Source organism: Pseudopipra pipra, chromosome 19, assembly GCF_036250125.1.
Source record: "Pseudopipra pipra isolate bDixPip1 chromosome 19, bDixPip1.hap1, whole genome shotgun sequence".
Classification (NCBI taxonomy): domain Eukaryota; kingdom Metazoa; phylum Chordata; class Aves; order Passeriformes; family Pipridae; genus Pseudopipra; species Pseudopipra pipra.
Window position 1 is genome coordinate 11,877,116 of NC_087567.1, and position 22,886 is coordinate 11,900,001.

Below are 22,886 nucleotides of genomic sequence, written 5' to 3' on the forward strand. Positions count from 1 at the left end.
GCCAGACTGCGAACAGCAGTGGGACGAACTGGCGGCAGCCCCGGGGCTGGCACCGTCCCCATCCCGGGAGCGATCCCTCCCCATCCCGGAGCAATCCCTCCCCATCCCGGGAGCGATCCCTCCCCATCCCGGGAGCGATCCCTCCCCATCCCGGAGCAATCCCTCCCCGGGGTGACGACGCATCGGCACACGCGGCACCGGCCACCTCCAGCCCCGGGTGGAGTGAAGTTGCTGTGGCAACAATAACTTATGTAATCCACCCCGCTCGGCTGCAGGTGTGGGGAGGAAATTGTGCTATTTTCGAAGTTTCATTAGGTTCCTTCTTAATTACCAGCGTGGCGTCATGCCAGCACTCCCGGCCGGGCCGGGCCAGGGACAGAGCGCGGGGATGGGGCAGCGATGGCCGGGCCAGGGAGGGCTTGGGGCAGCGATGGCTGGGGCAGCGATGGCTGGGGCAGTGGTGGCCAAGGGCAGTGGTGGCCAAGGGCAGCGATGGGCAAGGGCAGTGATGGGCAAGGGCAGCAGCTGCACCAAGGAACAGTTTCAGCCCCAGCCCCTCCGTGTCCCCAGCGCAGGGGACACACTCTCCCTGCTCCCCGAAATGCCCACGGTGGGTGTGGTGGCCGCGGGGAGGGAGCAGGAGGGAGGAGCTGCAGGGCAGCATAGCTGCCCAGGGAGGGGAACACGGCACTGCACGGGGTCACTGGGAGCTGCCACATCCTCAGCGCCTCGGGAAGCCTTCGGTGACATGGAGAGAGGAAAAATAAATGTGGGTTATAATCCCTTGTGCATTTGAGTGTGATGTGTCACCGACCAGCTCAGAGAGGTACCAGAGCTGGTTTTTGCCACAGTCCCTGAGAACATGCTCGGAGTTTCCTAAGAAAGGTCCAACACCAGCTGCTCAGGGGGGTTGCTGTGTGCTCCTGGTGCTGCCAAAGGAGATGGACTCTGTCAGAGCAGGAGAGACCAGGCAGGGAACCAGAACAGGCTGAAGAAGCCACCTCCATCTTCATTTCACCTGTGTGTCCACATGGCCCCACAGGGAGGGACAGGGGCTCCCTTGCACCCCCCCAGTGACCTTCTCTCTCTTTTCCTCCTTTTTGGTCCGTGCTGAAGGGGAAGCTGAGCCCACCCACCGCTTGGTGCCCGGCACAGCCTGGCACAGGGCAGGTGTGCACCTGAGTGTCACGGTGTTAATGAGATTCCCAGGAACTGTCTGCCCTGTGGGGCTGGGGCAGATGGCTTCTCCATCAGAGCCCTGACATCACTGTGAACCCTCCCCGTGCTGGGTCAGGAAGTTTTTATTTCTAAAATAATCTAAACGTGATTTTCCTGACATCTGGGGGACACTGGGGAACCAGCCTGGTGGGTTTGAGCCAAACCATCCCATCTGGCTCAGCCTGGGGGGGCCCCTCCCTGGCTCGGGGGGGGAGCAACCTGGTCTCTCCCTTCCAGCCCAAATCATTCCATGATTCTGTCACTGTTGGTGCTGGTGGGAGCTGGTCCCTCATCACCATGGGCACCACATCCCTGAGTGTGACACCTGGAGTGCAGCATCGAGTGTGCTGCTCCTGTGCTGCTCGAGGCACACAGGAGTTTACACCTTCATAGGGTGGGGACTTAGAAGGTGTCTCCCTGTTGGAGATGCCCCACATGTGTCAGCAGCTCTCAGTGGTTAAATCCCTCCGAGCACCACCAGCAAACTGAGCAAAGCCATTTATTGGGGATTAGCCGAGGATGAACAATTCAGGCACTTATTCTGCAGGATGGGAGTCACAGTGCTGGATCCAGGGATTCCCAGCTCCCACCTCGTGCTCTGTCACACAGGACTCAAGTGGGATGGGATGATTTCACCGAGGGGGAAACTGAGGCATGGCTGAGCTCCTGGCTCTCCATCTTCCCCAGCAGGGCTCTGAGCAAGATTCCCAGCAGGGCAAGCTGCTGTTTCCAGGTATTTGTGGGCTGGGAACTGTTCTGCTCCCTGAGGTGGCACCTGCATCGTGCTCTGCCTTGGAGCACGTGGCCCTGCCCATGGTGAGGGAACACCCCAGGATGAGCCGAGCTGGGCATTGGAATGTGGCCCTGCTGGCACCAACCCCCTGCCCACCACACAGAGCCCAGGCCTGGGTCTATCCCTGGCATCACCAATGGCAATGAAATCAGCACTGACCCCAGGGAGGGACCCCAGGACCCCAGGATTGCATCCACTCCCACTCCCATTCCTATGGAGTGGGATGCAGAAGGCAGAGGTTTGTTGGAAGGTTTCTTTTGCTGCCCGGGTGGGTCCAAGCAGCGTTCCTGGGGCTCGGCCCTGGCAGCCCCTGGCTCCCACCTCCTGACCTTCCCTGTGACCCCTGCAGACCCCGTGCCCTGCCCAGCTCCACGGGCCGGGCTGCCCAGAGCACGTCTGCAGCGGCCTGGAGGAGCCTCGGCTCTCCCGGGAGGCTCCTGGGGAAAGCAGGCACAGGGAGGAGCCGGAATGACGGAGGAAACAGGGAGTGAGTGGGAGAACAAAGCGCTGCGGATGCGAGAGCTGTGGTGGGGACTGGGAAGATGGAGGCACCGGGGGGGATGGCAGGAGGCCACGGCTGCTGGAGGAGGGGAAGGGGCAGCGGGGCTGCCACCAGCTGTGGGACAGCTGGACAGATCCATGCTGCCATCCTTGGGGACTGGGGAGGCTTGGAAGGGAGAAATCTCAGCTCCACAGCAAACCCAACCTCTGCCATGCCACGCTGGGAGCTGGGGGAGCAGGGCTGTGTGTTCTGGGGGAGCAGGGTTGTGTGTTCTGGGGGAGCCCCAAAATGTGCTGGGATCAGCGGTTCCCCCTCGCTCCCAGGCTGGGACACATCCTGGAGCCCCTCTCCCTCCTCACCTGCCCCAGCGCCTGTTTCACGAGTGAGTAATGCTGAATTACAGCGCTAAGGAGCTCTCTGGGGATCCTTCTGAATAACAGGAATAGTTTATGTGATTTGCATAATTGGCATGATGGGATTTTGCCTCACGTTGCTGAGCTCGGGGAAGTGTCCGGGGCAGAGCTGCCGGGGTGCTGCCCAGGGGCTGGGGGCACCTTTGGGGGCTGCATCCCCCTGCCCAGCTCCTGCCTGGGAAGCACCAGTTGGACTCACGGGGGGGGCGACAGGAGGGGCAGAATCAGGTCCCACTGCCACCACCTGCCCATGTCACCTCTCCCTGTCCCTCCTGCTGACACTGGGCTGGTTGCAGCCCCAGAGCCCCCTCAGACACGTTTCCTTGTCCCGTGGCCATATCTGATGGTTGTGGCAGCCCAGCCCAGGTCCCAGGCTGTAGCAAAACGCTGGGTCTTGGGGGTGAAGGACACGATGTTGAATTCCCACTGCTCCTCTTCCAGCCCCAAGGCCCCCCAGCTCCCTGCACAGCATCTCCAACCTTTCTGCAGGGACAGGCTCACACAGGAGTGTGGCTCCTCCCGATTCAGAGGCACAGGCACAGCCCTGGGACTGGTCTCCACTCGTTTCCTCCCCTCACTAATTAATCATGGAGTATTGGGCTGTGGCTCCTTCCAGCCCCAGCAGCCTGGCATCGCTGTGCCAGCCTGGCTGGGTGGCAGCCATGGGCTGGGGACACCCGTCACGCTGCAGTGCTGGCCCTCAGGGACACCCAGCGTGGCCACAGCTTCACCCACGACTTGAGGAGCCACATTCCACTGCGGGGCAGGGCAGCCAGTGCCGTTTGGGACAGCAAAAGTGGGGGACACGGGGACAACTGCCCAGTGCTCCTTCCACCCGTCTGCCGTGGGTCTGCCTTTCCCTGGGAGGTGGAATTCTGGCTCCTACGTCAGAGCAGGCACTGCTGAGGCATTTCAGCCACTGCCAAGCACCGCCGTACACCGGCAGCTCCCGTCTGGCACCACGAGCCAGCAAAGGTCACATTCCCGGCCGCGGCCGCGCCGCGCTCGACAAACCCGCTTTGTTCCCAGCGCGGCTCTAATTAGGAAATTGCGCTGATTTTTTTCTTTCCCACAGTTGAACTATCAAAACTTGGGTTTGTTCCCTGCCAAAGCCTCTTCCATCGCTGTGCTGGTGACTCAGCGTGACACCAGGGCACTGAAACTATGGAAGGGGGAAAGGGAAGGAGCCAGAGGCCGGTTCCCTGTGGGGCAGTCAGGGGGGATGGGCACTGTGAGCTTTGGGTGCAGAACAAAGCACCCCAGTGGTCCCCCCAAGTGTGGGCAGCACCCTGATCTCTGGGATCAGGGAACAGGGCAAGCTCAGAGTGTGAATGATGAAGAGGAGGAGGAGGAGGATGAAAGATCCTCTCTAAACTGTGCCTGGTCCTGAGTCAGGGATTGCCAAGGAGGGTGGGAGCTGAGGGCTGCTGGGAGGGGGCACCGACAGCCCCTGGGGGAGTGTGACCCCCGTGTGTGGTGCCCAACCATGGCTCTGAGCCAAAAAAGCAACAGGACCCAGAGGAAAGGCCCACGATCTGTCACCTCCAGGGTTCTCAGTTCACTGCTTTGTTTTTCCAGGCATGTTTCAGGAAACATCCGAGGCAGCAGGGAATGACCCGGTGTCAGGGGGTGCAGCCTTGTCAGGGTGTTCAGCTGTGTTAGAGTGTGCAGCTGTTTTGGGGCTGTGTAGCCGTTTTGGGGGTGGGTGTTCAGGCGTTTTAGGGGTGTGCTGGCAGCCCCCCCTCCCCAGGCAGCGCTGCCATCCAGCTGTGTTGGCATAGAAACTGCCAGGGCTCTGCCAGCTCCTCCCGTTACACAATTCCCTCAAACCCCAGGGAAGGGGCTGCTGAGGAGGGGGGGCAGCTCCCGGGATGGCCTTTGCCCCAAACCAACTTCCCGCCAGCTCCCGGCACAAGGAGGGGTGGGGGGCTGGGAAGGGGCCAACAGAGCCCCTGGGAGAGGTGCTGGTGCCCAGTGGCTCCACTGCCTCCTGGACAACAGGGAATCAGAGTCTATTTAAAGGTGCTGCCGCTTGCATAACACTGGCTGTAATTCCTTCAGCCTCTTCCCCCGCTCCAGGGGCACTGGACATTGGACGAAGGGTCTGCGTGGGCAGCGGTCCTGGCCAGGCAGATCCTGTGGGATGGGGCAGCCGCTGGCAACGTCCCCTTAGGACAGGGCCTGTCCCTGTGGAGGGGAGCACAACATCCCCCTTCCCCAAGCTCCTGCACGGAGCCGTGATCCCACATTGCCACACAAGTCACGTTAAAGGCCACGGAGCTGGATCCGGCACCGAGTGGCACGTTGGGAATGCACAGAGATCCTGCTCAGGAGGAGTGACAAACCACCCACTCCTGGGAATGCCACGGGACTGAAATTCCCTGTCACTGCCACAGGGGCCGTGCCTGTATGGGCAGGTGGGATGGGGGGTTTGTCCAGTGGTGCCTCTGGAGAAGGAGCAGGGCCGTGCCAGGGCTGGGGGCTCCAGGGAGGGCTCCAGGCACTGCGGGGGATGGCTGAGGAAGCAGCGTGAGGTTTGTTCATATTCTCCAGGGTTTAATTAACAACAAGCAGTGCTGCCTCCACACTCCTCTAACTCAACATCTGGCCAACTCAAACACAGCTGGACGAGCTCTGTGCTCCCACCCCCTGCCACAGCCGAGCGGGTACAGGCAGCGGTGATTAAACACGGCAAACACGGCACAGCTGCTTTCCCAGGGATGTGGAACCCCCAGCACCTCCCCCAGCAGGACAGGACGGGGGTTGAGCTGCTGCTGAGGGTCCGGCTGGTGCAGGCAGGAGGGGGCCGGAGGAATCCTGGTGATTCCATCAGCAAGGGACACGCAAATCCAGAGCAAGGAGGGACCAGCTGGTGTCCAAGCACCAGCCGGCGGCTCAGGCACAGCCTGGGGGGGGTCTCATCCTGCACCTCCAGGGCTGAGCTGTGCTGTCCTGTGGCCCTGATAAGGCAGAGGCTCTCAAAAATCCCTCCAGCTCACCTGTACCTGGCTCGGGGCTGTGCCAGGACTGTCACAGAGCTGCCGGTGCCACCCGAGCCTCCCTGGGCCATCCAGGCAAACAGGATTGTTCTTGTTACACACGGAGCCTGCTCTGAAATTCCTGCCCACATCTCTCCCAGGAGCAGGGAGCGAGGAGGTGAGGGTGGAGGAAAGCAACTCCTGCTCATCCAAAACATTCACTGTGAAAACATGAGGCTGGAACAAGAGTTGGTGAAACCATTAGAACCAGTTTATTGTCACAGCACAGCACAGAGGTCACAGCCCACTCCCAGCTCTTCCTCCCAACCAGACCCAGCACAAGCTGTTTGGGGCAGGGATTAGCAGAGGAAGCTGTAGCCAATCTGCTCCAAACTTTCCTTAGATCAGTAAATGGCCTCTTCACTGTATTAAGGAATGGAAGGAGCTGCATTAACCCCTTCAGCACCAGCCCTGCTCCCTCTCTGCACCTGCTTCCACCCAGGAGCAGCCACTGGGACCTGGCCCAGCCTCACTGCAGCTCCCCTGGGGATGGCTGGCTCACATCTCTCCTGCTGCCAGGACGTTCATGAGAAAGCAAACTGGAGCAGAGGCACTGCAGTCCTCCTCCCTCCTTGTCCCTCTCCCCCCTCACCTGTGGCAATGCCAATCCCATGGAACAGGGTTTTCCCAAAGCGCCGGCAGCGAGAGCTGTGCTCTCAGGCCAGATCCCCTCGAGATCTTCCTGGGAAAGCCCAGCTCTCATTCCTATGAATACAAATTCATTAGGGTCATGTTAAACAACTCGATGTCAGGCTGGCAACGGGCTGCAGGAGCCTTGAAGGGAAAACGCTGCCCAGAAATGCTCCGCCAGCACCGCGCTGGTGAATCCAAGGCTCTCTCTGGTGGGAACAGGCTGCGTTGCAGCACAGCCAGGACTGAGCAGAGAAAATAAACCACCGGGAGCAGAGCAGGACACAACCTCTCCCTGGAAGAGCTGGGAGCAGGGTCTGGCCGTTCCAGCACTGGCTGGGGTGACAGCACATGCTCTGGGGTCACCCAAACCCCCCCAGCTCCGCAGACAGTGGGGGGTTTGCCAACGCTGCACTGTTGGTAAACACAAGCCCAGGGCTCTGGGCCTGGGTTTATTAGGGAACATTAATCAGGAGAGAGCAGTGGGATTGGAAACAGGGTGGCTCCAAGGTACTCACTGCATTGAGGACACAAGGAGGACGAGGATGCGCTGGCCAGTCTTTGGAACATAACGGAAAGGACACGGAGAACATGACTCAGCCCAGAGCTGCTGCTGGCCCAGCACCACAGGGGAGCAGCAGAGTCTCTGGGATCACTTGTTGTCTAGCACCAGATCCCACAACCCAATGACAATCTCCAAAAGTCTCCAAGGACCCTCTGGTCCTTCTTCTGCTGTCACAGAAATGCAGATTAAGGGTTGCGGTTTCAAGAATGTAATAAATAAGGATCTGCAGTGTCCTGAAGAGCATCTGCAAGCTGGCAGGTGAGCTTGCTTCCAAGAGCAGCTAAATCTGCCCACCACCTGGCCAGGCAGTGTTCCAGACCCTTCATCATCCGTGTGACCTGGTGTCACCCCACTGCACACCGGGCTCCGAGTGTCCTCCGCAGGGTCGGCTGGAGGGGACGGGGCTCCCTCGAGCTGCTCCTGGAGCAGAGTCTTTGTTGTGTTGATCTATGAAGCTTCAGGCCTCGTGTCTGGTACAGCACGAGCCTCCTGTTCGTCCCAGCCTGACATTCCCGTCTCCAAGCCCGTGAGGAATTGTCCCCCAGGAGCTGCCAGCAGGAGCAGAGTCCATCCCAGTCCATCCCAGTCCATCCCAATGTCACAAAGGTGAACTCCCGACGACGGAGCAGAGCCAATGAGGGAGGAATCCTGGCTCTCAACACAGGCAGAAGGCTCCTTGCTGCATTTCAAGAGATTTCTGCCAGCCCAGTCTCACTCAGCACCGCGGGGCTCCCAGAGCAGGATCTGAACCGTGACCAAGGCCAGCTCTTCACCTCACATGAGATCAGGCCTTTCCCCGACCAGAACCGCTGCCAGCAAGTGCAGAGCCAAGCAAACAGGCTGAACTTGGCCCAAATTAAACACCCTCAAGCTGGTTTTACACAAGACAGAACCATTTCCAGCCCGTAGCACGACGTGTCGCTGCCTGCAGGAGCTCAGCCCGACCTACAGCAGGCCAAGGGACACGGCAGCCCATCCACAGACAGAATCAGGAGAGGAAAAGTGAAGGGACAGAGAGGGACAGAGACAACAGGGTGGTCTGGAGGGCTTGTGCTCGCCCAGCCAAGCCCAGCACAAACACCATCGCTCCGAGGGTGGGATTTCCTGGGATTTCAGTCAGAGCAAAGGCAGATTTGCCACCAAAATCCAACCTACAGAGAAAAATTTGGCTTTGGAGGTTTTAGAGTTGCTGTTTAATCCCGAGACAGCGCAGCTGAGTGAGTTTAGAATTTAAGTTACAAAAAAAGAAAGCACTAGAAAATAATCTTGATACAAGAGCGATAATCAGCCGGGGTCCCCGCCCTGCGCAGGGAATCCCGCTCCACAATCCACCCAGCACAGCTGGGACGCTGCCAAGGCATCGCCTGTTCCCAGCACACGCTGGGAGGGCAAACTGTCCTCGGTGAAAGTTTCGTGGGGGAATCCCCAGCTCTGGGAGTTAAGACGCTGCCACCAGCTCTGGCTTTGGCCTGTTCTTGACGGGTGACGCTTCTGTGGAAGGAAAAGAAACTTGTTACAGAAACAGAGACTGTAAATACCCTGCAGCCATCTCCTGAGGAGGATCCAGGGCTCGGAATCCGTCCTGCAGAGCAGCAAATGCTTGCACAGCACCTGAAATAAGAGAAGTTGGTTATAAGTAGTCCCACGTTCCCAGTATGGCCCTTTCTCACAGCACCTGACAAATTCAAACAGTTTCAGAACACACCCAACCCAGTGAGCCACCAGCCCAATGACACAGATCCAGGGCAGGAGCCTTTTTTGGAGTGCAGGGGTAAGTCCAGCTCTTCCCCTGATCCCTCAGATCTGGCACCACGAGGCTCAGACAGCTGCAGCCACAGGGCCAGGCTGTGTTTTGCTTGGCTCCTGCTGCTGCCAGCACACAGTGATGACATCTGAGCCCTGTTTACGAGTAAACAAGCACCAAAGAAACCAGCCCCATTCCCCACATCCCAGACTGCTCCTGGGCAGATTCCACATGGAGGAAATGGCTTCTTCCAGCTCCTGTTTGCACAAGCAGGGAGGTCCAGCTTCTGTGAGCCATGGCTCGGGGTTCTGCTGCCCCAGGACAAGAGTCTTCACCAGTTTGAGTTTTCAGCATCTCAGCATGGACAGACACCTGTGTGAGCTCCTTCCTCACCAGGCAGGGCCACCAGTGCCCACCTGGTCACCTCCTTCACGGGCTCTCTCCCACTTCCCAGCTGAATTCCCATTGCACCATTCAGGAGCAGACACTCCTGTACCATCAGCTGTGTGCAGCTCGTGCTCCAACAGTCCTGGAGCTGAGGGACTCCAGTGATCCTCACCCAGCTGGTTCCAACCCCTGTGACACGAGGTGAGAAGAGCTACAAGTCCTCAGAAGCCTCCATGAGATCCCGTGTTGTGCAGGGAGAATCCAATATCCACAAAATAACTGTCCCTGTTTGTGACGACGTGCAGGGCACCAGTCTGAGTGCTGTGGGAGAGTCTTGCCTGGGACAAGCAGGGCAGGAATTCCTCATGGAGCTTCACAATGCAACAAGGTGTCTCAAGGCAGGTGGTTGCCTCAGAGCAGGTACAGAGGAAGGAGGAAACTCCTGGAGGGAATGACCAGATGCCGACGGAACAGAGAGCAGAGCCTCGGGTCCTCTCGGGTGAGGGCTCAGCTGGATCTGCCACACGACGAGGGGGCAGCTGGCACAGCCCACTGAACAGGGCTCACACCAGGGAGCTGGGACTCCTTCCCATTTTCTGGGACAACACTTACACTGGGAGAGGGTCCCAGACTACTGCGTGGAAGCCAAAGCTGCAGAGAGAGCGTACCTGGGATCTTCTCTGGGAGCGGCTCCGAAGGAACTTCTGGAAGCTCCAACTGTTCCTGCAAGGACGTGAAAGACAACATGTGACACAGATCTGGCAGTGGTCACAGCACCTCCTGTATCTCACTGTATCTCCTATTACAACCAACTTCCTGAAAGTGTGGATTTTAATCCCAAGAACATCAGTCCTACCTGAGTGATAGTATTTAACTCTTCTAGAATGGCATCTTCATCCTCCTCGGTCAGGCTGCCAGCCAGGAGCTCGTCTATTTGCTGTGGGAGAGAGGGAAAGAGTTAATTCTCACTCTGATGGCTCTTAAATAGGGCTGGGAACAGAGTGCACATCCAAGGAACTGTGCAGAGCAGGCAGAGCCTGCTCCCAACAGCCATACATACCCTCTGGTACTCCACAGCATCCTGGGTTTCTCCTATTATTCTTTCTACTTCTTCTATGGACATCACCTGAAGGGAAGAGCCAAAGTCCAGGTGTGGGTGAGGCCTGCAGGGAGGCAGCTCCAGCCAAGCCCCTCTTGGGCAAAGGTGCTGAGCTGCCCCAGCCACACGTACCTGGTGCATTTTGTTCAGACACTCGTTGCCTATTTTCAGGCCCTCAATGACCTTCATTTCAATCTGGGTGAATTCAATGTCCTGGACCTGGAATGGAAAGGAGAAAGGGAAGACCCTGCCACACTTTGGCCAGGCACTGGCACAGGCTGCTCAGGGCAGGGGGGAGTCCCCATTCCTGGGGGAATTTAGCAGCCGTGTGGATGTGGCACTTGGGGACAGTGGTGCCCACCCAGGAGCACAGATCAAGGCCCCCCCAGCGACTGGCTCTCACTCACCATCCGCTCCAGGTTGCTGATCTGGTTCTCTGTTTTATCCAGGAGTTGCTCCTGGTATCGTTTCTTCTTCAGCAGCAGCATGGCTTTCCTGGGGGACGCAGAGGGAGGAAAACTCAGCACAGCTGAAACCAAATAAAGGCCAAAAGAACCCCAACAAAAACCCACATTTGTTCTGTGCAACTTAAGCCACGTGCAATGTAACTGGGCTGCTCCCGTGAAGAGCAAGGATGAGCAAACTGTGTGCCAGGGAGAAATTCTTGGCTGGGAGGGTGGTGGTGGCTGCCCCATCCCTGGAAGTGTCCAAGGCCAGGTTGGACGGGGCTTGGAGCAACCTGGGCTGGTGGAAGGTGTCCCTGCCCATGGCAGGGGGTGGCACTAGATGAGCTTTAAGGTCCCTTCCAACCCAAAACCAATCCACGATTCTGACTCCAGCGAGGTTTCCTTCCCAGGGACACCCTGCACTCGGCACTGACGCTCCCCCGGCCCTCGCCCCCCCGGTGACCCTTCCCCCCTCACTCTTTCTTGCCATCCTTGAGCAGCTGCCGGGCCAGCGCCCGCTCCCGCTCCAGGCCCAGGCTCAGCCTCTTCTGGTACTGCCGCAGCTTGTCCCGCTGCTGCTTCAGTTGCTGCAGAGGAGAGGGGCGGACAAGGGGACGGACAGAGGGACGGACAGAGGGACGGACACGGGTCACAGCTCGAGCCCTGGCGGTTCCAGCAGCCCCCGAACCAGCGCCGGCCCCGCCGCCCTCCCACCCGGGCTCTCCCCGGCGGCACCAGCACCGGGGGTGGCTCAGCCCCGGCCTCGCCTCCTCCATGGCCGCGGAGACCCGGCAAACGCCACGGGGAGGGGACCGCGACCGGCACAGCACCAGCACGGCCCGGTCCCGCCCCGTTCCCGGTTATCCCCTCTCTCACCAGCACGGCCCGGTCCTGCTCCGTGACGCGGCTCCGCCGTTTCCGCCCGAACAGGTTCCCCATGGCCGCTCCAGCCCCGGCCCGGCCCGGCCCGCCCCCGACGGCGGCCGCGAGGGGCCCGGCCCCGCACAACGCGCAGCGGCGGCAGCGGCGGCGCTGGGGGGCGCTGTGGGAACGGGCGGGAACGGGGATACCGGGAATGGGATATGGGATATGGGGAATGGGGATATGGGATATGGGATATAGGGAATGGGGATACCGGGAATGGGATATGGGATATGGGGAATGGGGATATGGGATATGGGATATAGGGAATGGGGATACCGGGAATGGGATATGGGATATGGGGAATGGGGATACCGGGAATGGGATATGGGATATAGGGAATGGGGATACCGGGAATGGGATATGGGATATAGGGAATGGGGATACCGGGAATGGGATATAGGGAACGGGGATACCGGGAATGGGATATGGGATATAGGGAATGGGGATACCGGGAATGGGATATGGGATATAGGGAGTGGGGATACCGGGAATGGGATATGGGATATGGGGATACCGGGAATGGGATATGGGATATAGGGAATGGGGATACCGGGAATGGGATATGGGATATAGGGAATGGGGATACCGGGAATGGAATATGGGATATAGGATATAGGGAACGGGTATACTGGAAAGGGGATATGGGAAGTGGGGATATGGGGAATGGGGATAGGGGGAATGGGGATATAGGGAAAGGGGGCATGGGGAATGGCGGGGCTATAGGGGATGAGGTTATAGGGAATGAATGATATAGGGCACGGAAATAAAGGGAATGGGGGCTATAGGAGATTGGGGGTATAGGGAAGAGGGGACTACGGGGGACAGGAATATAGGGAATGGGGGGATATAGGTGATGGGGGATCTATAGGAGATGTGGAACATACAGAATAGCAGGGATAGGGAATGGGGTGCTGGAGGGGCCGGGGGCTACAGGGGCAACACTGAATTCTTTCACAGAATCATGGAATTGTTCAGGTTGGAAAAGCCCTCTGAGACCATCACGTCCAACTGATCCCCCAGCACCGCCAAGGCCACCACTAACCCATGTCCCAAGTGCCACATCCACACTGCACTTAAATCCCTCCAGGAATGGTCACTCCACCCCTGCCCTGGGCAGCTGTGCCAGGGCTTTCAGGGAAGGAATTTTCCCTCATATCCAATCCATCCAATCCAGTTCATTTCTCGGGGCTGCAGCCAGCACTCCAGAGCTGGATTTGGGCTCTGCAGAGCTGCATGGTGGGATCACCCTGTTCCTGCTGCTCCTGGGCTGGGACAAGTGCCTGTCTCCCAACACCTCCCCCTGTAACTGGCCTCTTCCATGGGGAAACCACCTGGAGCCCAGCACCCCAAATCCAAGGCAGCTCCTTCCTGGGCCACAGCTGCCCCTGGCCCCCCTCCTGCCCCAGGAAAGGGTCCTCACACCAGGAAATGTTTCTGCATTTATTTTTTATTAACCATTTATTTGTCTGTAATTGTTTTACTCTCACATTACAATCGTGTGGGGGTTTTTATATATTTTTTTTTTAAATCTTATTTTTATAAAATAAATAGAGATAAGTGAACTTTTAAGGTAGGACACTCTCCAGATCCTTGGTTAAACTCCATGATTGAATCTCTGCATCAGACCTGTGGAAGCACAGCCCACACACCCTCAGGAGAAAGCTCAACAGCCCAAGTTCCTTAAGATCCCACGTCCTGGATGTGGGGCTGCACCAGAGCCTGGCAGGAGCAGCGGCTCCCACCACGCACCTTCCCCTTTCGCCAGGTGTTTCCTGGTCTTTCAACAAATACACTGATATAAGTTAAAAATCTATTGTTTTTTTAAGCTGTGAATGTTAATGGGTTACGTGTGATCCCAAACTCTGGCTCTCCCGTGGAGGGGACCCCGCCGGGGCCGCGCCGGAGCAGCGCGGGAGCGGGTCGGGAAGAGGCACAGCTCTGTTAGACCATAATTAACTTTGGGTAACTGAAAAGTGGATTTTTAGGTAGTTTTTAAGTTTAAAGCCTTTGATTCATCATCCTGTGACGTGGCCCTTGGCCTCCCTGACGCGGGGGATGGCGCTCGGTGAGGCCCCGGCGCCCGGCCGTGGTTTGAGGACCCTCTCCCAAGCCTGAGTCCTGACGTGTGTGTGGCACCTTGGGATGGCCACCAGGCCACCTCCCCGGCCCTGGCCCAGGTGCCTCAGCACATGCAGGAACACGAGACGAGACGTGGGGCAGCAGCAGCAGTGACGGGTCAGACACACCACAGGGGGTGTGGCAGAGGTGAAGTCACCGTCAGCACAGGGACAGAAGGTTTCTCACCCCTTCCCTCACCAGTGTTTCCTTCACCATGGCTGGCTGTTTGCTGAGAGTCTGCAGATCCCATGAGACTGGCTGGAAGAAAAACTGGGAATTTCTGGACCTCGTAGGTTGCCACAGTCAGTTTTGCACAGAGCAAGTTCTGCTCTCAGCCAGGTACATCCCACCTCTGGAAGGAATCCTGTCCTTTGGCTTGGCCTCCCCCTTCCCACACCCATTTTCAGACCCTGCACGGATCCCAGGGGACAAAAACATTCATTACTGAGACATGGAAGGTGCGGAAGACGGAGCAGGCTCTCCCTGGATAGCTGTGACAAAGGTGCTTTGCTCAAAGCAGGTGACCTGCTGTCTTCCCCCTCCTTAGTGATTCTCTCGTGCTCAGCCCAGGTGGTTCCATGCCCAGTTCCAGGGACAGACAAGCCACAGCCATGGCCACACAGTGTGTGCAGTGTCCAGACCCTCACCACCACCTCAGTGACCACCTGCTCATGGACTGGCCCTGGGGCCCCCTCGCTGCCCGGGCAGAGCTCCCAGGGGACCAGACGTGTCTGTGGAGTTCTCGTGGGCAGAAGGACAGTGGCAGCAGGAGGGACAGTGCCAAAGTGTCCCAGACTCCCCACCAGCACTGTGGGCTTGGGTGGAATGTGGTGACACAAGTGACTTGCTCCAGGCTTGGTGGGACGTTGGAGATCTTCGTTCTCTTCCTTCCCTCTTCTTCCTCATGTGCAGCCTTACAGTGTGGGGCATCCTGCCCTGCTCTTCTCATCTCCTTGAGCCCCTTCTCCCAGGATTCCTGCCTCCCTGGGCCACCAGGTCACCTTCTGTCCTTGCTTCCAGTGGAGAGGACGCTGCAGGGAGGGAGGAGGAGGTTCATGCAGAGGAGTCACTTCCCTGCCTCCCTTGCCCCGCTCAGCAGTGCAGGAGCAGGTACATCCCATGCAGACAGACAGCTCGGGTCTCGCTGCCCTGTCCCAGGAATTCTGTTTGGCACAGGGTTGGCAGCAGCGGGAGGGTCCCATGGAGCTGTAGGTGAGTCCTGACTTAGTCCTTGAAGCAACCTACGCTCCAGCAAAACAAGGAACAAAGACTAAAACAAGACCCTTCTCAAGGGTGTTGCCTCATCCAAGTCCTTCCAAGCTCAGGAGCTGTGTTTCTGACAGAGAAGCCAACCACTGGAAACAAAAATAAATGTTCCTTTTCTGTAGCTTTTAGAGGATATAGCTGGAAAACGAAACAAAACAAAAACAAAAAAAGGAGATTGTCTCTTCCCCTTGTCAAACCCATCAGTAGCTAAGTCAGAAAAACAAATGTTCAAGTTATGGGGTGCAGCAGCAGCCAACACGAAACATTCAAGTCGATGATTTCACTATGTACAGGAGGCCCTGCCCCGACCCTCGCTCGCCGTTATCTGATCCGCTTCTCCACCGAGTACACCGAGATGTAGTAGTCATTGCTCCCGACGGCCAGGTGGGGCTGTGGGCAGAGCACACGCACAGTCACGGCAGCAGTCAGGTTGGAAAAGCCCTCCCAGCCCATGGAGCCCACCCTGTGCCCGATGCCCACCTTGTCCCCCAGCCCAGAGCACTGAGTGCCGCGGCCAGGCCTTCCTTTGGACACCTCCAGGGCTGGGCACTCCAAACCTCCCTGGGCAGCCCCTGCCAAGGCCTGACCACCCTTTCCATGAGGAAATTCCTCCTGATGTCCAACCTGAACATCCCCTTGAGGCTGTTCCCTCTCCTCCTGTCCCTTGTTCCCTGGAGCAGAGCCCGACCCCCCCCCCCCCGGCTCCCCCCTCCAGTCAGGGGGTTGCAGAGCCAGAAGGTCCCCCCTGAGCCTCCTTTGCTCCAGACTGAGCCCCCTCAGCTCCCTCAGCCCCTCCTGTGACTGCCTCCCCAAAGGTCCAGGTGTGGAGCAGTGACAGGGGCAGGTAAGGGTGACATTCCAGCAGGGACACGCGGCTGCTCCGGCTCTGAGTGCGTCTGCTCTGACGCATTCCTGCAGCACCCACACTCCCAGCCAGCTACAGGCCCATTTCAGCCACAGGGAAAAATTATGGGGACTATTAGCTGCCAACTGCCAACATAATTTCTCTAAATGGCTGCAAATCTGCTCGTTAGGAGGTGCCTGGGCTGAAAGGGAGCATTTCCTGCAGTGAGGGATGGGACAGGCCCGGCCGGGAGCCCTGGGCTGGACAGGGCTTTGCTTTGCTTATTTGGCAAACCCATTTTAGGTGATTTTCCCCACTTCTTCCTCCATCCCCAACTGCAGGGCAGCAAAATCGCTCTTGGCTTCCTACAGAGAGGCTTTTCAGAACTGAGATGAGCCTTCCTTTACCCCTCTACCTTCAGGATGTCAAACACACATCCCTCAGGCAGGAAAACCACCTTCCCCCTCCTGCTCACGCCAAACCCTCACAGGGTCACACAGCTCCTCCCTCCCCTTCTCCAGGCCCTTGATCCTTCCCACCGCTCTTCTATTACATATTAAATATTTGTGTGCTGATCTGCAGGTTTCTAAAATAACTGTTTTAACTCCTTCCTGTTTTCCCATCCATTCACGTTGTTCTCTCAGGTTTTCCATCTCCTTTGTTTCTTCTCATCCCTGGGTGAGCAAAGTCCACCACGCAGATGGGACCTGCCTCCTACTTGAGCAGCAACCAGATTCTCTAACTGCTGTGACATATTCCAAATTTCCTTTTGTTCTGATTCATTCCAGCCTTTATCAGCTTATGCCTTCAATTTCTGCAGTTCTCCCATTTTCCTGACGTGCAGTTTTTTCCTGCACAGCATCAGCTTTACGTAAAACAGAGGGAGAGCAGCCCCAGAGACCCAGGGTGAGACCCCTCTGCAGAGCCCAGGCAGGGAATAGAGAAGCACACAAAATTTGGAAGTGTGAGCCCTCCCACACGGACACTAAGACATGCCAACCCCAAAGCCAGGCAGGGGACACAGACCCAGTGAGGGTGGAAGGCCAGGCAGCTGATGGCTCCGACTCTCTGTCCCATAAACCCGTCGTAGTATTTGATGTTGTTGATCAGCTCCCCGTTCCCGTTGTAGATAGCAGTGAACTGATTCATGGAGCCACTGGAAGGGAATGGAGAGAACATGGAGTCACTGGGAATGCTGGCTAGGGACAACACTGCTGCCTGGCAGAGCTGTGTGTCACACCAGCGTGCAGAGAGTTCTGGAACACACAAGGACCCAGGAATGATGTCTGTGGGGGCAAATCGTCCCCTCCAGGGCCCCAGGACTTACCAGGCGAAGAGGTTGGCCTGGGGGTGGATGTCGAGGGCCGTGAGCCCCTTGACGATCTGCAGGACCTTCATGGACTCGGGCATGCGGGGGTCGAAGAACCGCACGTCCCCGTTGACGCTGCCAACACAGGAGTTCCTCAAGGTCAGGCTGTGCCCCAGGCAGATCCCAAAGCCCAGGACATGGAGCTGCAGGGCTGTCTGTGAGCTGACTGCCTCAGTGGGAAATGAGGACAGAGCAGAACTGTGCCCTTGCCTTCCCCCTCAGCGTGGCCGAGTTCCCACCAGTGTCACTCACATGTGGTCCCGTCCACAGCACGTTCAGTGCTGAGCAAACAGCCCTGCTCTGCCCTCAGGAGTGATCCCTCACTGCCTCCATCGCTCACAGCTCATCACCCAGCGTGTCTGTCACACCCAATAGACCCAGCTCCACATCAGCCCCCAATTCCTGCTGCTTGGCACAGCAGGAAATTGCATTAGAGAGCTCTGAGCAGATGGGATGTGCTGGTGCCATCCATTACTCCAAGTGTCTGGACACAGCCACACCAGTCAAAGGTGACCAGGTCTAACAGATCCTGTGGATGCTCAGGCCAGGTGTCATCCCAGGGATGGTTTTGTCAGGGAAGAGGGGAGGAAGCAGCAGCAGCAGTGACAAGGTATTGTGCTTGTAGATGAAGCGCCTTTCAAACACAAATGACTCCTGTTTGTTAAGGATCTCTGAAATCCACCCTGAGAATCCTGTCTGTGAGATGCCAAGAGGCCACATCCCTCTGACAGCCCTGGAGCCAAGGACTGGAGACTTTGCTTCAGTGCATCTGTTCTGAGCTCCTTGTAATCATGGAATCATGCAATGGGGTGGGTTGGGAGGGAATTTAAAGCCCATCTCATTCCCACCCCCTGCCACAGTCAGGGACACCTTCCACTATCCCAGGTTGCTCCAAACCCTGTCCAACCTGGCCTTGGACACTTCAGGGATGAGGCCAAGACACTGGTCAGCTGGGGCACAGAAAGACAAACAGAAAAGTCTCCCATGGCATTTAAATCCCAGATGATCTGATCCTGTTCTGCCAGCAGCATCTGTGAGGCCTCTGGCACCACAACTTTAAAGAGTTATTTTTCCCAAATCGCTGATGGCCACACAAATGTGAATCACCCAGTGGAGCTGAGAACAATGGAAGCATTAATCAGAATATTGCCTTCAGTTTCCCTACCTCTGGAATAACTAATGCTGACCAAAAGGCTGTTCCACAGCATTACTTAGAGCATTGTAAGAAGCTGCAACTCCAGCTGTCCCATAATTAAATTTAAGAGAAATTAAACTTGATTTACATCCTAAAGACTAGATGGAAATAGTGTTTGAGAGATCAAATATAGAGTGACTTCATGTAAAGCTTTGGACCTTTACAGGACTTTAAAATGGTTCTGAATGTATAGGGAGACTGTGGAAGAGCTTCAGCATGGAAGTGAAGCTCTGTGGGGAGGGATGACACAGGAAACACATCCCAGTTGGACAATAACAGGCAACAGGAAGCAACAACTGAACACAACATCACTGGGGAACCAGTGCTGGAGTTACACTCCTGTGTCCCAAACCCTTCCTGGGCCAGGGAAAAAGTTCTGCTGAGGCTCAGAGAACTGCTCCACCAGCAATAACACCTTTGTGTTTCACAGGGAATAGTTACACCACTATGTCCTAACATTTGTTTTTCTTGGATCTTGCTGTCAGCTGAAGCAGAGGGAATGGGGAGGAACTGAAGAAGAGAGTGAACTGGGAGGAACTGGGAGTGAGGTGGCTCATGGGCACAACCTGAGCTGCTCTGGGAGGAGACCAGACCTGTTGTTTGAAGCACAACATCTCCTCACACCCCTCCAGCCCCGAGAGCAGCCCGGGCTGAGAAGGGCCCTGAGGAGAGGGGACAGCCAGCCCTCGGCCCCGGGGCACACAGACCTGACCCCCGGAGCTGCCGGAGGAGCTTAGGGAAAGGAAGATTAAAAACTCTAATATGGGAGCTCGACAGATCTGGCAGCTGCATCACATAATCCCCTTTCTGAAAATCTTCATACATTTTTGCTGGCCCATCCCCCACCTCAGGAATGTTCTGAATCCCAGAAAACTACGCTTTGTTTCCATTTTGTAATCAAGAAAAAGAGGCTCTTTGTGTGCAAACAGTGGCTTTGTGACAATAAATTATATTCTGCTGTTCTTTAATGGCCAAATCAGTATATGCTGCTCTCGCTGCAGTATTTACCAGGCGGCAGAAATGGATTTATGTGTAGAAAATTGCCAGGCAGCACAGTAATCCTGCCCAGCAATATGCCTGACAGATGCAACATCAACCTTCCTCCTCGTGTTCTCTCCCAAATGACCCCACGGAGACATTGGCAATAAAGACCCACCACCACAACATATTCTATATCCAGCTTCGGCTCCTGCCTCGCTCCCTTCCTCCCTCGCACGCCTCGTGACGGTGATTCCAGCATCTTGTTTACTCCCAAGCCACACCAACAGCCTTCCAAGGAAAGCTCCACATCCCTTTTTGCCTTCTCCCCACTGAGTTTGGAGCAGGAGTTAATTACTGACGCAAACGTCAAACTAAAGAGCTTTACCCTCTCAGCTCTCGGGATACCAGAGGCAGAATTTAAAGGGGAAAACAAACTGTGTGCAAGGGAAACCAGCTCAAAGAGTAGAATATCTGTACCTGACGCTCATGATGTTGCCCTCGGGGTGTTTCTGCAGGTAGGCCTTCACCACCCAGGCCGTGTGCTCCCGGTAGGTCATGACCCGGCTGGGGAACAAGGAGAGACACGTTTGGAGGGCAAAGAGGAGGAGGAAGCACGAGGATCCCAGGGAGCCTGGGAAGGAGAGGGAATTACCATTCGCTGAGGGCCATCCTCCTGTCGAACACGCGGATGGAGCCGTCCCCCAGCCCCGCCACGATGAGCGAGCGGTGGGAGTCGCAGGAGAGGCTGGTGACACAGCTGTCAGCTCCAGTGGGGATGTCCTGGGGAGAGAGCACACCACAGCCACGCTGAGACCATGGCCTGCCCTCACTCACTGCCCTCAAGGTCCTACACCAAGGTCCTGCCCCAACCCTGCAATGTCCAGGGCCAGGTTGGACAGGGCCTGGAGAAACCAGGGCTAGTGGAAGGTGTTTCTGCCCATGGCAGGGGGTTGGACGAGGTGACCTTTAAAAGTCCCTTCTAACCCAAACCATTCCATGATTCCACGATTGCCAGCCTGCTTTTGCAGTGCTGCTCAGCTGTTTTTACTAGTTTTAACTGAAAATGTGTTTCCTCCCAACAGGCACAGGGATTATTCCGAGCAATCCTTTTGCCTGTAGCAAGTAAAAGAGAGCAAGTGGGTGGAAGGTGGGAAGGGACCTTAAAGCTCATCTCACTCCAACCCCCTGCCCTGGGCAGGGACACCTTCCACCAGCCCAGGTTGCTCCAAGCCCCTCCAACCTGGCCTTGGACACTTCCAGGGCTGGGGCAGCCACGGCTTCTCTGGGCAACCTGTGCAGGACCCGTTGGAGCTCATTTCACACTTCAATCCTGTTTTTGCCTCTGTGCAGATTCACCTTTCGAGCTGCTGTTCCAGCCTGGGCTGAGCTGGGAGAGGCACCAGCCCCGGGGCTGCTCCAGCCCCAGCCCACCCCCAGCTCCTCCTTTGAAGCAGCAACACTCAGCAGAAGTGCAAATGAAGCACTTGTTCCTGCAGCTCCAGCCCAAGTGCTTCCAGAGGTGTGGGGTTTTGTACTTCAAAGAGGGAAGGCACCTTTATCCTCCTGGATTATTCCTGCTCTTTGTGCTGATTCTCACTTTCCCAGTTACTGAGTCAGGAAGTTCCAATCACTTGAATTTCAACACAACCCAATCTTTCCAATTAAAAAAAGAAACAACATGTTTTTAGACACTTTCAGTGCAATCATTAATCATCATAATTTAAAAGATTTTCGCCTCCTGAATTTTGCCGCTCCCTAATTTACATAGAAAAAAATAATATGCGAAAGTAATTAAGATTAACAGAGGCTTAATTATCCTGCATCGCGGGGTCAAAGTGTCACAATTAATGTTCATCCAAGGGTAATTAATTTCGAGAAGCTTTGAAAACTCGACTTCCTTTTTATTCCAGCATGGTGCCTCCGTTCTCACCGACCAGCTGCTCCTCCTTGGAATTTCTGAGAAACTTCCATGTGGTTACGAATGGCACGAACTCTTGCAGTGCCTTTTATCTGTTCTATGGCACAGTTACGTGGCACTGAACCTGCCCTCGTGGTGCCTCGTTTGAGGTGTGAACACCCCGGGTCCTGGCTCAGGTGTGGACTGAGCAGGTATGGAAGTGCTCTCCACATGGGCCCAGCTTTCCTGGACACACACCTTTGGCTGGGAAGCACTGGAGCAGTGCTGCTCCATCACCAGCTCCGTGTGTGTCCCAGAGGAGCAAAGAGCAGAACGTCCAAATGCTCCACCACCAACCCAACTCACCCCTGAATTTCCTCACAAATCACAGAATTGTGGAATGGTTTGGGTTTAAAGGGACCTTAAACCTCATCCCATTCCACTGCCTGTCCCAGGTTGCTCCAAGCCCTGTCCAACCTAGTCCTGGACACTTCCAGGGATGGGGCAGCCACAGCTGCTCTGGGCAACCTGTGCCAGGGCCTTTAAAGATTTACACTATTTCAATTACATGCTAATTAGGAAACCCAATCTGCATCCTGGTGCCTGCCTCTGGCTTCCAGATCCTCACCCTCCCCAAACACTGCTGCCTATCCAGAATAACAGCAGCAACTTCTAAGAAAGCCCTGACACTCCCTGAGTACATGTGTGGTTTTACTGATCCTGGACCATGACCCTGGGGCAGGGAAGCAGAGCAGCAGCAGCTCCAGGAGCTCCAGGACCTGGCAGCTCCTCACAGATGAGTCTCAGCTGCTTAGGGATAACTCACCCACGGGATGTGCTCCAGGAGGGAAAAGGTGCCTGGGACAAACACACAGGTGTTACCTGTACTTTCATTTCCCGATCCGTGTCCCAGATCCGGATTATCCTCACATCTCCCGAGGTCATCAGGAGCCCAGTTTCTTGTTCCCAGTCGACCACCATCCCTGCCCCTAGGACAGAACACAGGCAGGGGTGCAAATCAGCATCAGCATGGGCAGAGCTGCACTCATTCAGAGCATCAGCTCTCCTGACCTCGTGTGTCAGAGGAAATGTAAAATCACACACACACATCCACACATCCCCCAAAGGGGATCCAATCAGCTGCTCCTGGATTGGAGCCCAAAATGCCTTTGTCCCCTCGTCTGAGTGCTCAGAGAGGCCGAGTGCAGCCAGTCCTGGCAGCTGGGGAGTACAGCTTCCAGGACACTGCTGGGGACTTCCAAGGGGCCAATAAATTATCCAGCACCTCATGAGAACTCCAGATTAAATAATGATTGAAGACTCAACTGGTGACACCTCACAGAGCAAGACCTGAGAGCCTCTGGATCACCACAATTCCTCGTTCCAACACAAAGATGTGGGAAATGTTTCTCAAAAAGGAACAGCAAAGTCAGTCAGCTGCAATATATTGAATTTAA

The 22,886-nt window shown here is 56.4% G+C and overlaps 2 protein-coding genes across 6 annotated transcripts in view; both read right to left on the reverse strand.

Annotated features, from left to right (window-relative positions):
* Positions 1–6,153: 6,153 nt before the first annotated feature.
* CHMP6 (charged multivesicular body protein 6) lies at positions 6,154–11,808 on the reverse strand. Of its 2 annotated transcripts, none has more exons than XM_064676214.1 (8): positions 11,712–11,808; positions 11,313–11,422; positions 10,797–10,884; positions 10,522–10,608; positions 10,351–10,416; positions 10,147–10,227; positions 9,959–10,013; positions 6,154–8,650 (listed from the first exon to the last, which is right to left on the reverse strand). In XM_064676214.1, the coding sequence occupies exons 1-8, from the start codon at positions 11,772–11,774 to the stop codon at positions 8,598–8,600; spliced, it is 603 nt and encodes a 200-aa protein (XP_064532284.1). In that variant the 5' UTR covers positions 11,775–11,808; the 3' UTR covers positions 6,154–8,597. The 2 variants fall into 2 exon arrangements, with proteins under 2 accessions (XP_064532284.1, XP_064532283.1); XM_064676213.1 differs by having other exon boundaries at positions 8,330–8,650; positions 11,323–11,422; positions 11,666–11,808.
* Positions 11,809–13,188: 1,380 nt separating this feature from the next.
* The window catches only part of RPTOR (regulatory associated protein of MTOR complex 1), a 105,329-nt gene continuing 95,631 nt past the window's right edge, over positions 13,189–22,886 (reverse strand). For 3 of the 4 annotated variants that reach the window (XM_064676219.1, XM_064676218.1, XM_064676215.1), the window contains 6 exons: positions 22,312–22,418; positions 20,185–20,312; positions 20,010–20,096; positions 17,315–17,431; positions 17,014–17,143; positions 15,246–15,533 (listed from right to left, as the gene is read on the reverse strand). In XM_064676219.1, the coding sequence (XP_064532289.1) occupies positions 15,465–15,533; positions 17,014–17,143; positions 17,315–17,431; positions 20,010–20,096; positions 20,185–20,312; positions 22,312–22,418 (638 nt within the window). In that variant the 3' untranslated portion in view covers positions 15,246–15,464. Of the gene's footprint in view, positions 15,534–17,013; positions 17,144–17,314; positions 17,432–20,009; positions 20,097–20,184; positions 20,313–22,311; positions 22,419–22,886 lie in introns of all 4 variants that reach the window. The other variant, XM_064676216.1, reaches the window with a different exon arrangement.

Excerpts from the sequence above, each read along its gene's own strand:
- CHMP6 (XM_064676213.1), bottom strand. The coding sequence starts at position 11,774 with ATGGGGAACCTGTTCGGGCGGAAACGGCGGAGCCGCGTCACGGAGCAG. Across the intron at positions 10,609-10,796 it reads TCAGCAACCTGGAGCGGATG|GTCCAGGACATTGAATTCAC; the intron begins GTGAGTGAGAGC and ends TTTCCATTCCAG. Across the intron at positions 10,228-10,350 it reads ATGCTGTGGAGTACCAGAGG|CAAATAGACGAGCTCCTGGC; the intron begins GTATGTATGGCT and ends TCTCTCCCACAG.